This window comes from Brachionichthys hirsutus, chromosome 12 (assembly GCF_040956055.1).
Source record: "Brachionichthys hirsutus isolate HB-005 chromosome 12, CSIRO-AGI_Bhir_v1, whole genome shotgun sequence".
In the NCBI taxonomy this organism is placed as follows: domain Eukaryota; kingdom Metazoa; phylum Chordata; class Actinopteri; order Lophiiformes; family Brachionichthyidae; genus Brachionichthys; species Brachionichthys hirsutus.
In genome coordinates, this window is record NC_090908.1 from 10435960 (window position 1) to 10453221 (window position 17262).

Here is a 17262-nt window from a genome sequence, read left to right on the forward strand (position 1 = left end):
ATATTTCACCGCTGACTCAGCAGGCCGCCACTGCATTTGGTTCCAGCACAGGCAGTCACCTTCACTCGCCACCAGTTCCACCTCTACGGATGGGAGTCTGCGGCTGCCTTGATATCCTTTGTCTCACACGATTAAGGAGCTATGAGAAGGGATATTCCTCTATTGAATAGCGTGTTTTCATTTGCATAGAGAACATCGAACGCATGAATAGTGCACTTTTTTTTTTTTTTGCAAAAGCCTGACAAAGGAAAAAGAAAATTGCTTTCTGGTCTGAGATGCTCCAAACTCTCTTTCTCAGCAGAGATTAATTGCAGGCTGTTTCATTTGTGTAAATGCTATCCATACATGGCTCCAGGTTCGTGGAGGGCATTCAAATCAAATCAATAACATGTCGGTAACTGATGATCGGAGCAGCGTAGCCCATCGACGGTGCAGCGGCGCAAATAAGGGAGGTCACCTGTTTCAGAATAATGTTCCGTTAATGGCTTTCTAAGATGAGGACATCGAGAGCGGAGGTGGTCGCCAGGCGAGATCAAAAGTGTAAATGATTGAAAGTGCATCAGCCACCGCACCAAAGAAAGCCTCCCCCCCCCCTCCCCCCTTAAAGAGAGCTTTGTATGAAGTTCATTATTGGGTTCCCAATGCAGGAACTGTGATGTTCAGAGATGTAGAGAGAGAGAGGGGGGGGGGGGGGATATAGCACATATGTTTAGATGCTTAAATTCAGCGTGCAGGAAAAGCCGAGACTGCAACAAATTGCTAACAATAATATCAAAGGTTTGATTTTATGTAAATCTCCTGGGTGTTTTCCATTCTGAATTAACAAATATTAATGGTAATATTAATATTAGCTGGAATGAAAATTTGTTTTTAGAAAAGCATTTATGGATATTATTATCTCCATGAAGTAGGATATTTATATGGCCTTTGCCGGATTACAGACAAACGAGAGGCACATTTCGTGAAAGTTGATGGAGCAGAAGAAGTCCGAGGAGGTTTCAATCTGGTGTGTCTAAAGGCCGTTGAAAAACGAAGGAATTATTTTTTGGTGCATTAATATTCTTTTAATTATAGACCCAAAGTTAAAATATGAAAGTGCAGTTTTGACAAAGCAATAATAGCAAATGTAGCCATTGTCTTTTTTACTAAATGTACTAAATGTACTAAATCTAGAAGAACAGAGGATGCATTTTCAGATTTTTCCATGGAGTGGACCATTGTTCACGAGGGACACACAAGAGTCTGAGAGCAAGCGACTGAAATTAGGCTCTCGATATCCCGCTGTATGATCAGTGTCCTCATTGTCGGAACAAAAGCTCTTAATTTGAAGCATTAACCAATTTTATTCTTCTTCTATTCTTCTGCTGTAACACTCAAATTATGAATGTGCTTATATCATTTACTCGAGAAATCTTTCTCTCGAGGGGGGGGGGGGGGGTGAAAGGGACTCGCTCTGACAGAGGAGATTTGGAGTGACAGAAAAGATTGCACCTCACCCAGATTCAGGGCTGCTCAAGGCGCACTCTTATTATTTCTTGGGATGACATTGCATCATCGGATTCATGCCACAGGAATGCATCTTTCACCTCAATTATATATTTCTGTCACCCCCCCCCCCCCACCCCCCACAAGGCTGTTTGTAAACGTTATGCACTTGGACCATCTTTATATCTTAGACATATGTCCCTGTTTGAGCAAACGGGAATGTTGACTCATTTACGACCTTCGTCACGACCTTGACGGACATACAAATGTAAATAAATACAATGATGTCACACAGGCATTGATCAAATCCCTGAAGCTTCATGGTAATGATAGCGCCATGACAACCTGGAGCGCCATACAGGCATGTTTCAAAGGTGTAATTATGCATGCAGGGTGATGCGTGGATGCCACCGTGTTTCTTAAATGGTATTTTCAGTGTCACGGTCGCAAATCAGAGCCTCAAAGCCTTTTGCACGCAGTAAATAAAGGTGTTCATGAGCGGACTGTATTAGTACGGGGGCATTTCTCATCTGAAAAGCTGGCAGCACCTTGACAACACAAGCCTGCATTCACAGATCCATTCATGCACAAGGTGGAGGTGACTTAATGACGCCTTTACAGCACAATGGAAAAAAAAATGAGCAGGATTAATTTGGAGTTCAAACTCTTGCCCAGAGGTTCCACGCGTTTATGTTCTCGCTTCTTTTACATCTCCCCGCGGATTATTTGTGAGAAACAAAGGTCACGGAATGCATCTCTGGGAACAACCTTAGACGTTTTGGAGATGAGGTCAGAGGGGACAGACTTTGATGGTTTGGACATGTCCAGAGGAGAGACAGGGACTATATCGGTAGAAGGATGTTGAGGATGGAACTGCCAGGGAACAGGACTAGAGGTCGACCCAGGAGAAGATACATGGACGTAGTGAGGGAGGACATGAGAGCGGCTGGTGTTGGGGAGGACGATGCAAAGGACAGGGTGAAGTGGAGAAGGTTGGGTTGCTGTGGCGACCCCTCAGGGGACAAGCCGAAAGTACAGTAGTACTAGACTTTCACGCTAACACGCTTACAGACGGCATCATTGCCATGTTATCATCCTTGCATCTAACATGTGGGCTTATTAATATGCACCGACTGCAAAGGACGCCTGCGGCGCTGGACTGAAGTGGACAGGTGGAAATGTTGATCTGCTGGTGGCGCTGCTGGAAAGATATTAAAGAACCCCAGCTAATTATAGCTGCAGGACGATTTCACTCAAACAACCGTGTTGCTGTGATATCCGGTTCTCGCTTATCTTCTATCTGCAGTGAATGGTGATGCTGATAAAGTTCATTTTATTTGATGCCATTTTTGTTACATCTCCATCTGCTGCATTCCCCTGACAAAGACGGATGGATTTTTGTTGAGCTGAAGAAACAAGAGAACAATAAAACTGTGATTTACAACAAAAAAAAAAGGGGGGGGGGGGGGTTCTGCCACTGTTGTTAAGTGAAAATTGCAGAGACCTACGTGCGACTGTGGACTGGAATGAGAAGTATAGCTGCAGAGTAATTTCAAATACTTTGAGCGGCTCAAATGAGATTCTATTGTCGACGCACTCGGCAGAGGCAGCAGATATCGCAGACGCCGCACCAATCGTGTCAACGCTGTATAGGAAATGATAGGTTTAATAGAAAGCGCACTTTATTATGCAATGGCTCTTTATGAAAGAGAACTGATTCGAGCGTCCGCTTCAGTGCTCTTCAATGCAACTTCTGATGTGAAAGATGGCGATGCGGTATCAGATTATGCCGCGGCTGGTGCAAATTGGGAGTGTTTGTCACACCTCCTGCGACCCCCGGCGTCCTCTTGTGTGGACGTCACACTGCTAAATTTTGGCAGCAAATAAAGATATCATTAATCATTTGTGATTATTCTATGGCAATTCAAAACAAATGTCCTCACATTCATTCTTCTCAGAAACTACATCATGATAAAACAGATCATTCTTTGTTTTTTTGCACTCATCCAAGAGGAATTAGAGGAGGAGGAGTTCAATAATGTACCGCGACTCAATTGCCTCCTGTGTTAATTGATTTAGATGCAACAGGAGTTGAAACATTTTAGGCGCGCGGCACTTTCCTGATGCTCTTGCCGTTACTGCCGCGTATCTAATTATATCCTGATGAAGACGCTCCGAACTTCATCTTGCGACCGAGTCTCACCAAATGAAAATGTAGGATTTATACATTTATTCTGGTTGAGTTAATCTGCGGCACTCACACTAAGGATTACAGCGCTGGGTTCTTCTGACAGGGACACTAAGCGCATTCCTGCAAAGAACCCGGAACTAACGGAGCGCTCTAGTTTTATTAACTTGCCCCCATCCGCACGTGTGTATGTGTGTGTGTGTGGGGGGGGGGGGATCAGTTTCTATGTGTGTGGCTTTATATAATAATATGTGTTTTTGGGTTTATGCAGCTATGATGCTTAACTATCTCTAACCCACTGGTACAGTCCACCCAGACTCTCTGTTCCTCTATAACAGTCTCATTAGCCTCTCTGATAGACTCCAACTCGTCCACTCAACTGCTCTATCCCACAGCAATCAGTCAAATCGGCTTCTCGATCCCAATATAAACAAGCTCAATTAGAATGTATCCCATTATAGCCAGTCCAACCATATTGTCTATTCCGCTATGGCCAGTCCAAATCAATGGCTCTGATCCATAAGTAATTAATTCTAAAGAACAAATGTAACAAATTATAGTAACATGACTAAGAGTAATCTGTTACTTCCTTCCTGCTCAGTTATTCTCTGGGCTGTGCGATGGGATGGAATTTACAACAACATGACACAAAAGTCAGAGAAACAGCTGGGTGTCATCAGCATAGCAATCACGGGAGATGTTGATTTGAACTAGAAAATCAAATAGGGTCTGGTATGTAACCGGCTCCGCTCTCCCCAGGAGACAGGTGAAGAGATCGAGGACACATTACTTCTAATGGAAGCCGAACGGTCTCGGAGAAGGAAGGAAACACTGAGGCACTTTTCCCTGAATGTTACCAAGGCTCCAAGAGGATGCAGTTATTGACTGCGTAAGAGGCAGTGGAGAGATTGAAAAAAATATGGAAGGTTGATTTACTGAGCATTTAAAAACAAGAAGAAATCATTTGTCACTGTCAGGAAAGGACATTTTACCTGAATAAAATTTGGTGAGTTTTGGGTCTTGTGTTAAATCAAAAACCTTGAGATTAAAAGGTGTATAAAATAAGATGGAGTAGGAAGCTGTCATCTTCAATTTACTCAATCCAAAATTATCCAGTGTTTCCTAAAACTCTCCAAAGGGAATAACTTCCAAGGGACATGAACTAGTTTCCGCACTTGTGTCAGAGGGGAGAAGGAAATAGGTTAATTGTTGATGAGGAAAATGACTTCCTGCTATTATAAGAAATGTGAATTATTGTATACAGCGTATGCATATAATTGGCAAATGAAAATATTTACATAATTAATTCTGTTACACGGATACAAAAAGTCTCATTAAGTATTGAATATTTATAAGAAGGGAATCTATTTCCATCAAGCACATGGAAGCCTACTATGGCCTGGGTAATTCGCTTTTCTCCCTTGGCTCTATTTCGATGCATTTCCTCTGCCTGTCGTTATCAGTTAAAGGATCACAGCTCACATCTCATACATGCCTCATCAATACTTATTGAACCAGCCGGTTGGTAAACAGGAGGCCAATCCCCTGGGAAAAAGAACAAAGGTGCCCTATTCCCGCTTCTCGGCGACCACAGTGATTACTCCTAAGCACTGCTGTGACAAGTGGTATCGATTCGCCCTCGCGGTTCATCGTCCAATCACATGTGTGCTTTACGCGAGCCGGACCGGGAAGAAGGGAGCGGCGCTATTTATAGATTTCCAGCTCATGCAGCATGCAAAGGACATATAGTACAACTTTAAGGTTGTTTCTGCGTTGGTATTTTTTACACTTTAAATATTTTTCCTTTCACAAAATCATCTCTTAATTGTTCCAGCAACGCCTCCCTGAGCGATTGCGTCTCTACGGCAGGCAGAGACTGAGGGCGACAACCTCACGGCGTAAACTGTTATGGGTGTGGCTTCTGGGAGAATACCCAGAGGGCACTGGGGTGAGCGAGGGTGTGAAGGTCCTCTGTGATCGTCAAGTTGCTTGTGCAGCTATTTGAACTCTTTGAACCTCGGCTCAAATGCAAATGTTCTAAATCTGGATGGACAGAGGTTTTCTTCAAAGGCACGATTCCTGTTGAGCAAGCTTTGGCATCGGAACAGGGGTCGGATCCTCGAGTATCCGTCCTTCAGACTGTTCTGTGCGTGTGAGACTTTGGAAGTTCTCAATCAGGACTATATAAATGTATTTATCTACGATTGCTGCCTTATAGATTGCAAAGTCTCTGAAACAGATACGGCTGTGCATCCGATCTTACATCTGACACTCATTTTAAGATTTTTCTCGCGACTTCATGCTATTCAGAGGGAAAATCCAGCTGTGATCAACTGCAGAAAAGATGCAAAACTTCTTAAAGGCGGGATGCATGCACCGTCTGCAGAAATCCTGCAGCCAGCTGGAGCTGCTTCTTGCTGCTGTCAGTTGTCTCATATCCATTTAAAGGGGGGTTTAATGATGACACGCCCATTCATTTAACAAACTAATTAACGGATGCGTTGCATAACTAGGATCTCACAAGTTTGGAACGATGCCATCTCCTGCAGCACCTGCAGACGACTCGATTCACTGCGCCATCATGTCAAAAGTGTCAAGCCGAAAGAATCCCGTTTGGCGGTTTGATTGTAAACGGAAGATCAATCTCACAGTACACACAGGAGGGGCGATGGAGCCTTGCAGTGATGAATTGAGCGGCGTGTGCACGCCGGGTGCCAAGATATAACTAATAGGCATGGAAAGACAAAATATATTTAGGCTGCTGTGGTTTCCCCCTCTGGGAAAAAAAAAAATAGCAGCTTGTGCTACCTGCAGATGTCAGGTGTCGGCCCCTGCTGAGTCTCTGTAGATTATTTTAGCAGTGAGTAGCATTAATCGCACCTACAGCATCGGGCTTTGCCTCTGTTTTGGGGCAGGAGGGCAAAGATAGAAGGAAAGGAACGAGCTGCAGTAAGTGATTTTGTTTCACCACCGACGGCACGCATAAGCGCCGTCGCATAGGTGCGTCTCTGTATGCCATCCAAATAAAGAGAAGCACATAGACGAAGACTGCGGTACTTCTGGATTACTGCCTCTTTCATAAGCAATCATGAAACAACTTTTAAGCATCTCAACTGAGGGGGAAAAGCACGAAGCTTCCATTAACAGAGGCTGGGAAGCTGATTGCCTCCCTGAAAAAATACGCTCTCGGACTCCACATCGGCCTTGAGTTGATCCTATAAATAAATCTGCAGTGCCTTCGGTCAAGTCCATCCACGGACACATCGGCTGCTTGTGGATAGACTCCATAACTGTTTTCTGCAGGTTATGAGTTCCATTCAAGGATGCACAAACCACTTTGGCCTCTCATAGGGGAACCTGAAGACTCAAATGAGACAGGTAGGAGCCTCCACAGACACAACAGTCTCTTTCCTCCATGCGGACTCCATCTAATATTGTTGGAGGAAGATACTCTCACCACGCTGAAAATGCTGTGTTTCTATTCCACTGGAGTTACATTAAAACCAGACGGGTGTTCGTACATCTCTGGCTGTGCCAAGATGGCGGGTACACCCTTGGAATGAGACTGGACTCCCTGTGAATCAAATGTTATTTTCCTGTTTTCAGTCAGCATTTCCTCTTAACATTAGAAGCTCCAACCACAGCCGGAGCACAGACAACAACAAAATCAGCATGCATCGCCGGGCGCTTCCTGAATCGGAATCGACCAATCATCGTCATTAGGGTCACTTAAAATGGAGTTACGACAGTCTGACACTTCAATCTCCGATGTAACAACTTGATCGACTTTCCTTTCCCTTCCTGCATCAAGTCATGACCTGGTCGAACAACAAAAAATTTGCATTTTAACGTTCAACCAATTATAAACAGTAACGATGCCGGTTTCTTTGAGATCAGGATCAATCGAAACGAAGCGCCTTTTGCTTTCCCGTTTGAACGACTGCTTCGTTAAGTCGCGCCTTCCAATGGGTCCGGACTCCGGACTTGCTGCCACGTGGTCAGTGTGCAGAACGCTCTTCACCAGGCGCTGTCTTTTCCTGTCCTGTCTGCCCTGCCTGTTATGCAAGTCACCGGGCAGGGGATCGGTATCAACGGCGTCCTAATCTCTGAATGCAGATCGTTCAGAATACAAGTGCATATGTGTACAAGATTTAGCAAAAGAAGAAGAATCTCCTGGGATTAAAAAGGAAAAGTCATTCAACAAACAATCATTAAGCCTCCTAATCAAACAAAAAGGTCTTCTGGGGATTCGTGTCTTGGAGGCTGTTGGTACGTCTAATGAAGTTAGCGCTCTGAATTCTCAATGCTCTGTCTCTTGGAGACGTCCGACCCTCTGGCGGGGCTCTTTCGCTGTATGCAGAATTAAACCGGATTTATAACACCCAGGGTGAAACGTACTCAAACAAAGTCATTGGATCATAAACTGGAATCGACCCACGGCTTTAACAGAAGAACAACGAGTCATCCCATCCTGTCTCACCCTTCCGACGGCCCTCCCGTCCACCTGAGACGGGTATGGAAAGTTTGTGTCTTACTTTTGTGTTGTGAAACAGGAAGTAGCAGTACTCCCCCCCCCCCCCGCCCCCCACCACCACAGTCTAATTACAGTACTCGGAAAAACCTCCCCTCGCACTCATCCGCTGTCTGCCTGCAGAATATTGAATTAATTACAACGGATGAGTTGGGCGGACTTTGAACGCTGCAGGAAAAAAAAAATTGGATTTCTGTAATGATCAATTATAAAATAGTAAATTAAACGCACTACTGACGCAAGGGAACCAGAACGAGAGTCGACAGCTCTGTTAGCGTCCCTGTGAGGGCGCTGTCCCCAGAGAGTCCTCATAATTACAATCTTCAGACCTGGAAATGTGGTGTAAAATGAGCCACAATATTCAATTAGCTTTTTTTTTTACGTGCCTCGTTCTTTCTTCTTCGTGTCATGCCCCATTTTCCTTGTCGTGTTTAGATCCGTGTTAATTACTCAGACTACTTCTTCTTCTGTGGTGTGTCTGTGTGTGTGTGAGATGATTGCGACAGTTCCTGAGCATCGGTGGTCCCAACACCAACTTCCCGTTTTACGGGGACAATCGTCCCTCATCCCTGCTTTTCATTCATTCCTCTGTGCTTTACTATATTTTTTTCCTTCAGCGTTTAATCGAAGCGACTCTCTGCTCGTCACGACTTCCTGAACTTTTCCCGAAAGACTTCGTCATCTTCCAATGATATTCCACGGTATGTCATGTCAGCGTGTCCCAAAATGCATTGCATGATATTTCTTCATTAATGGCGAGTCATGTGTTGTGCCCTTAAACGATTCTCAGGGTAAGTGGTTGACATTTCTTCATTACTGTTAATGTTATGCTTATGTGTTCCAGCGTTAGTCGGGGTTAAAAGGTCAGCTGGATGACTAGACGAACACAGAGTGACGCAGAGTCAAAACAGTAGATCGATTGTTCGGTAACCTGTTAGTAATGCCTCAGGGTTTAGGTAGAGGGAGACGCGCGCTCTCTTTCTTCATTCAAGAGAAACCGAGTGAACGACAGAGCTGTGTGCGTGCTTGATTTCATTCCTCTCCCGACTATTCCCTTGTTTAAGGGCACAACATTTGGAGGCACCACCGGGATGCTTGGCTTGAGGATCATCCCTGAGCTGTAGTGGAAACCTTCCGGCTCATCATCCCTTAAAATTACCCCGGTATCGGAGAGAGGCTGGCGAAGCAACCAAGGTAGGTGGTCTTCTGACAATCTGGTAACCTGCATCCTGAAGTGAGCGAAAGTGACCACTAAGAAGCACCAAAGGGCCAATAAAGTTTAACTAACCCCCTGTTTGACTGCTTATGCCCACATCTCTGCTTATGCCACTAGGTCTTCCAATTTGACCATTGCCTTGGTGAAACAGCGAACAACACACTGGTCTGCATGTTCACGGCAAAGCCTTTGGTGCAATCCACCGGTCACACATGCGCTTGTCTCTCTGGGCAAGGGCTTATCCACTCTGTGACATTGCCTGCCACTTTGCCATCTTACACCCTCACGTCAAGCCCGTTGCCTCTGGTCCATCTGGAGCAGTTTTGAAAGAGAGCACAGCTGCAAAAGCCTTTCCTTTAATCCGCTCCACCAGCTGTGGACGTCACCCGACAGACCGCCGCCTTTCCCAAACGGGCTCGGGCCCAATTAACCGAAAATGAGTCACGACGGTTTAAAATCATTTTAAGGTCGTGTGTCTCTTTACATCGACATCATCTCAAAAAGACACTATCAAGTCTGTCGAATCCATCTCACCATCTATTTTCTGTAACCTCTTATCATTGCCAGGAATAGATTATAAATGTTGAGATGAAATATAATCAATTGAAATCAATTCCATGCTGGGCAGCATGGTGACGCAACAGGGAGGGCTGTTGCCTCGCAGCAAGAAGGTTCCGGGTTTGATTCCTTTCTGTGCGGCGTTTGTATGTTCTTCCCACACCTGCATGGATTCTGTCCGGGTTTTCCGGCATTCCTCCCACACTCCCACTGTCTGTAAGTGTGCCCCACGATGACCTGGCGTCTCATCCAGGGTGTACCCCACTTTTTGCCCAGCTGGAACAGGCTCCAAGAAGATCCCGTGACCCCGCGAGTTGGGCAAGTGGCCGCAGACGAGACGATTTGACAAGACGAAAATTGACTTTTTAGAGACAGAAAAGTGTTGTTTCAGTTGATCTTAAATCTTTATGAGCAGAATATATATATATATATATATCATAGTAAAGATAAAAGGAATGAGAAAGAAAATAGAGATGTGTTCACACAGAATGATGACTTTGCTTTATTAACAGAAACCAATAAAGCAAGCCGCTTTGTGTGGAGAACCAAAAAAAAAAAAAAGGTTTTCTGTGCTCCAATAAAATGAATAAAAGGACACAGCCAAGGATAAAACAGAGAGCCAGAACAGATTTTGAGGGTGAAAGCGAACGGATTTCTAAAATAGTCCCTGAAGATGCGACTATTTATGTGGAGAAATGAACCATTACAGTATCTAATTTGTGCCGAATGGATCCTGGAGAATCAGGCTGCCATCCATCCATCCTCCTGCTTGTGTGTTTAGACTCCGATTAATACTTTGTCAGAGGACAAATATGTCAGGCTCACTTCCCCCCCCCCCCCCCCTTCTGAGGGCCCTGTCACAGAAGAGTGATGACGGTGGAGGAGCCGGCCCGAGGAAGGAGCCGCTCACGTTTTTTGGCAACAGGAAGGCCCTCAGGTGGGACATCGGCGAGCGAGTCCAGCTTCGGGAGAAACCCGAGGGACATAAAGGGAAGCGGGGCAGGGACTCCTCAGGACCTGATCCAAAAGGGGCCGGAGCGGCAGAGAAGAAGGGAAAGGTGCAACATTCAGACTGCAGGCTGGATAGCTTCAGAAGCATAGTGGATGTAATATATAATCAATCACAGGACATGAATGGTGAACGGGAGGGTGAAGTTACGTCACAATGTCGCCATCTCGCGGTGGACTTTAGTTAATGCACGTGTTGGGAGTTTGGAGCGTTACTCGCGCTGTGCACGACCCGTTTATGAAGTACAAGTACAAGTAGTACTTCATTCAAAACAATCATTTAGATTTAAAAGGACATCAGACAGACAGGTATGTCTTGATGTGTAATGGTGATATGCTATGTGACCAGTAGGGGGCACAACAGGATCCCGCCGGTGACGGTGGGAGGAATTCTCCGGTCTGGTCGTGCTGAACTGAACTGGATAAATACAGACGCTGATCATCCACGTCTGAAGACATGCGCTCGTTCCGGTGCGTGATATCTGCGCTGATTGTGTGCGGGGCTTGCGCAGCGGCAGGAGAGCTCACTCCGACGCGACCCCCGCTGCGCGTCAACGACGGAAACTTTCCCCACCGGGATCACGTGACAGAAGCGGCGTCAGGTTGGTGCGGACTTTATTCGATCACGCGTAAATCCGTTTACACGCAAACAGAACATCATTATAGACGTCCTCAGTGCGCCCCCCCCCCCCCCCCCCATTTTTTTATTATTATACTCCAACAAGGCCGTCACGGGTTCAGATCACACAGGAGGAGGGGGAGGAGGAGGCTCATTCTTCTCCTGACCTCCTCCCGGCTGCTTTTTAAATCACGTGATCTCTCCCTCCATCCTCCCACGCAGAGACGCGGCCGCTCCTCAACCTTGTTTACAGCGCAGCGGCGCGCAAAGAGGGATCTGCGGCCCTGCGCGCTTATTCATGCACCCGTGGGAGTGCGTGCGTTGCCACCGTGCACGTGATCCTCCTCCTACTCCTCCTCCTCGGAGCATCGCCAGCAACCAAGTTCTGCTTCAGTCCAGTTTGACATTGCTGACAATAGAAGCCAGTTTGCCCCCCCCCCCCCCCCCCTTAAGTAATGTGGTTCGCTCCATCAGTGCATGGTCTGGTCTAAATCCAGGACACAAACACTGTGGAGGGGGCGGCCGGGTGGGTGCCAGACATGAGCCCCTGCAGGACCATCTGTTTGCTATCTGCGGTGAAATGACATTTTTAATAACGATCACATTAAATAATTAAATGAATCACGCGAGACGTGGACGTGTCTTCTTCCTGCTGTCCATGACGATAAAAAAACATATTTTTGTGCCTTTTGGATATTGCCATCCTGACCCATGGAGGCGGGCTCGTCTGCAGAGTTTACGCACACGACATGGGATCGACTCCCTCCTCTGCTTCAGCTTTGTTCTCCGGCGGCTCGTTGCAATCCACTCCAGAAACCTCTTTGTGGCAGTTTGCGGTTCAACAAATGGGGAGATTAGAGCAATCTGGCACCTTCTGGGGGGGGTGGGGGGGGGGGGAGGTCCGTCCAACAGATCCCAGCTGTTTGTCTGCTCCTGATGAAACGGGATCATCCGGTTTCGGCATTTGTGAAATACTGTCTAAAGCAGGAGGGTTTATTTAATGTTTATTTTTTGTCTCTCTCCAGGTTCTGCGTTTAGTCTGAAGGTCCAGGTCAACGACGCCCTGAGTCGTGCACGCCTGAGCCAGGCAGTGGTGGACGTCTACACCAACTACACCTTGACCAGCACAGCCGTTACCGGGGAGGACGGCGGGGTTTCCCTTCTTGTCCCTTACCGAGCCGGGACCCCCATCACGATTGTGGCCGGCAGGGACGGCTACGTTCGCACCCCGCTGCCCTGCAAGCCCAACCGAAGGCCGAGTAAGAATCTCGAATCCTTTCCAAGTACAAAAAAAAAAGCCTGGCATGACATCTCCCCACCCCCCCCCCACCGCTTGTCATCGTTGCAGTATTCACATCTGTGACCGTGTCTCTGATGGCTCTGAGACATGGGAACATCTGGCTCTTTGAGGATTCTGTCCTCATCACTGGGAAATCATCTGGTAAGATATGAGCAGCTTCACAGTCATATTAGAATTCCTCTTCTTTCTCTGATGGACTGATTTATCTGCAGATCCGTCGTCGCTGCCTGCTGTGAGGTTCCCCAAGAACCTCCTGAACCTGACAGGTGGTGGCGGCGTCTCCTCGCTGAAGGCCTTCCTGACCGTCCCTCCGAAGCTGCCGCCAGAGGACGGCTTTCAGAGCACGGTCGGCGTGGCGAGCAGTCGATCGGGTAGATTTGTGTGGCTGCGGCACTAAAAAAAAGTTTTAAAGTTCTCATTCCATTTATTAGGCGTTTTATTACACATGAAAACTGAAACCATGACTGATGTGTGGATCTATATAATCTGAAATCTGGATTATACTGGAGGAAAAAAAAGAAAAGGAGGACATTTGTTTGTCTACACTGCCATCTAGTGGTTGTGTAATTAAAAAACACCTTCTTGCTGTTTGGTGAATATATTTATTAGATAGAATGTTAGAGCAGTACAAGTACAGGAAAACAATAGTATTTATTAAAGTTCAAGTACATCCTGTCTAAGAGGAGGATTTCAAAAAAGCCCTTGCGGTCTTGTTTCCGTTGAAAGTCCTTCCCTGCTGTTGACTGATGACACTAAACCAGCAGTATTTGCCTCCTCTGTTTCCAAGGTTACGTCAGTGTGGAGCTGAGTCCGTTGGCGGCCGTCAGCATTCAGCTCTTCTCGGGGGACAGGGAGATGAACGTGGCGGGGCCCCTTCAGATCAGCCTCAGCATTCCTGACGGCTCCGGACTTCAGGCTTCAGATGTCATTCCGGCTTGGTTCCTTAACCGGACCACGGGTGAGCGGGCTGGTGGGCGCGGTCAGCGTCGAGCCAGTGGAGAGAGAGAGAGAGAGAGAAGGATTTTATATTTCTATTTAAGAAATGAAGCTGATAGGGAGGGTGCGTTGAAAGTTACCACCAGGTGGCGCCGTGTCTGGTTGCTCACTTTAAAGGCATCCACCAGAATGTATTTAGGGTATTAAAAAGAGCAGACGGAGTTGAGACTTTTTCATTGAGTACCAGCTGATTCTGTGTTAACATATTTAGCGATGTTTTTGATGCGTTTGTGTGTCGTTGTTGTTGTCCCCCCCCCCCCCCCCCCTTTAGGGGGATGGATGAGGAAAGGACTGGGGAGGGTGGCGTCGGTGGAAGGGAAGCTGGCGTGGACATTCAGCGCTCCTCACCTCGGTTACTGGATAGCAGCGCCTCTGTCCCCGACAAGAGGCGAGTATTCACGTCCAAATGTAGCGCGGACCAATCGGATCCATCGGATCCATCGGCTGCTGTGACATTTCTTTCTTTCGTGCAGGTTTCTTCAGGATCGACGTTCCCACCGACTTCCTTGTTCACTATTCCTCATTCCTGACGGCTGTCCTGGGAGGAATGCTCCTAATCGCCGCCGGCCTCCTGGTTGGATTATTGAGTTATCACAGGTAACAGAAGCTTCCATGTCACGCTGCAATCCCATAATGTCTGTTTTAGGGCAACAGTCATACTTTGTTAGTTCCCAATTATTTGTGATTTTGTCGCGGTTGAAGGAAAAGTGAAGTATAATCCTGTGTATCCGACGTGCAGCATGTTTTCTCCGTCACGCCTTTACTTCCTGAAGTATGGAATTCAGTGTCAGGAGAGGAAGTTCCTCATTTGCCCAATTATTTTTGTGTGGGATGAGCTTTTTCCACCAAAGACTGTATTGCTGAAAACATTGGCGCGTTCCGTCTTGTCTGCAGGCGATGGCTCGGGGGGACCGAAACGAAGATCCAACCGGTGACGAGGAGAGACCGAAGCACCTCCACGCGTGCCGATGAAGACTCGGAAGTGTCTTCAGAGGACTCCTTTCATCCGCGATCAGTCGCAGAACGGCGGTGTAATCTGCACAATGACTCTTTCATGTCTGCAGGCAACGGAAGCGTCGTAGCGAACGCCGGCGCTGCGGCCGTTGGGGTAGGGTGGAGCCAACTGGAGCTTCACGCCGGCCTGAATGACCTCAGAGGTTCGCGTGAAACCACAGATCAGGTCGGAAGTCCTTGCTCTCTGGCGGAGAGTTTCTTTTACTACAACCAGCCTGTCGCCATTCTTCAAGCGCCGGCGTTCTTCCATGTGGAGGAGCGGCCGGAGCAGCTCCAGAGGAGCAAGTCGGCCACTCTTCCCCGATCGGGAGCTGCAAACTGTGCCGCCGCCGAACGCCCGAGCAGAGACGGCGTGGTCCAGACTCCCTCGCTCAGCCAGAACCAGGCGGCTCCAGAAACCAAGAACAGTCCGGAGGATGTGGAAGCCCCCGAGGAGAGACCCTCCACCTCCAGGGCTCACTTCAGCCTCCAAGAGTCGGCGTCGGTTCCTGGAACCTTAAATAAAATTGGCGGCAAAAGACACTCCTTGCATGCCTTGGCGGAGCTTTCTGAAATCCCGTCCCTTCAGCCTCCTCGGGCCTGGTTCGTGTCACTGGAGGGCAAACCGGCCGCTGAGATCCACTACGCCGTGCCGGAGCAGCAGAGGAGGCGACGACCGGCTGAGAGTCGAGACACCAGCTTAGACTCGGGAGTGGATATGAGCGAACTGAACCAGGCGTCTGGGAGGAGGGCGGTCGCGCCGGAGCGCAACGCGACTTTCGTCAAAAACACGCCGTCCGCCAATAAAAGAGCCGGTCCACGATAAAACGGTGAAGCAGTACCGGCGGCTCCGTCGATGACAGGAAGTGTGTTTCACTCGTTCGTTGTTGTACTGATGATGTCATTCATATTGTCTAATTGCACTTGGTCTGTATCGAAAATGCTCTACAGGTAAAAAAATAAGGTGTTTGCTTGGGAAATGTCTGCACAGCTTGAGAGCCTACGTCTCAAGCCAGAAACGTGAGCCCCAAATCCAAGGTGCCGTTTCTGCTTGTTAGCATAAGCGTGCACCGACAGCGCAGAGGTAACTGATTCTGTTTATTCTACTTTCTGAAGAAACTCATGTGGAGGGTGCAAGTGTAGCGCCTCCTCATCCGCCCTCCGATGAACCAAGTTACATCACCACAAATTTACTTGGAATTTGGCACAGACTGGAAACTTGCTTAAATATTGATGAGGCAGGTGGAAAAATGCATCATTTTTTCCCCTGTATTATTTTTTTTTTACAAAATACTTAAATACATGTAAAATCATACTGTAAACATGGCGTGCAACTGTAGCCACGCATGCTTTAAAAATCAGAAATACTACAACATTGATGTCTGTGATGCAACGGCCACAAGTTGATTGGCAGTGAGGATTGATTGCAGCATGAAGTTGTTGAGTTAAAGCCAAGAAGTATTGCATGAGACGTGCATGAGAGACAGATGAGACGATCAGAACACATCCCATGTTGCACAACCCGGAGTCAAACTGTTCTTTATTACGCTGGAGAAAAAACAGAAACGTGGAGCTGCTGAAACTATTTCGTTGTCAAGATGCTGGAACTCCTCGACTTCTTTTGGTCTACAGGAAACCAGATGGATCAGCAGAAACTGATTCTCATCTTCTGATATAGCCAAGAACATCAGAGTCGTGAGCTGAGCCAATCAATAAAGGCGTATTGTGTGAACTTTAAAAGACAAAAAGCACTACTACTGCCGTACTTCCGGCTCTTGCCGTGATGGGGGGGTGGCGCCACAGCAAATCAACGTTCTCCACTTCACCCTGTCCTTTGCGTCGTCCTCCACAACACCAGCCATTCTAAATTAATAAACGATGTCAGACCGGCGGCTTCAGTTTTTTTTTTTTTTTAACAGTGAAATAAATTGGAAACAAATGTTTCCGCTAGAATATTAATGTGGCCTAAAATGTTCAACTGGAACGTGTTTAGATTTCCGTTTGGCTTTCGGAAAGCAATGCAGAGCAGCTGTTCCTCCCGCTGTTGTGGGTTCACTGAATGCCTCTAGAACTCCTCGCTGAGGTTCCTGGACTCTTCGCTGTCTGTGGTCCGTCGTGTTCAAACACACGACAGACTTTCTGTGACGTGGATCGGCTTTGATAACGAAGACCCCTCTCCACATGTGCTCCCCACCAACTTTTGGGTTTGATTTAGTTACTTCCTGTTTTATTTTGCAGTTCTTTCTTTTATGTGTTGTGTTTTCCCTTCATATTTCCTGTTTATATTCTCGTCGCACCTTTGTGATTTCACCTGTCCGAGGAACCGACTCAGCCTTAAAAGTCAGCCAATTATTTGAGGCAAGTTTCC

At 47.1% G+C, this 17262-nt stretch overlaps 1 protein-coding gene across 1 annotated transcript; it reads left to right on the top strand.

Annotated features, from left to right (window-relative positions):
- Positions 1 to 11443: 11443 nt before the first annotated feature.
- On the top strand, positions 11444 to 15720 carry LOC137902495 (protein FAM171B-like). The gene is made up of 8 exons (XM_068746581.1): positions 11444 to 11588; positions 12631 to 12864; positions 12954 to 13046; positions 13118 to 13276; positions 13693 to 13863; positions 14173 to 14289; positions 14375 to 14498; positions 14796 to 15720. The coding sequence occupies exons 1-8, from the start codon at positions 11444 to 11446 to the stop codon at positions 15718 to 15720; spliced, it is 1968 nt and encodes a 655-aa protein (XP_068602682.1).
- Positions 15721 to 17262: the final 1542 nt, after the last annotated feature.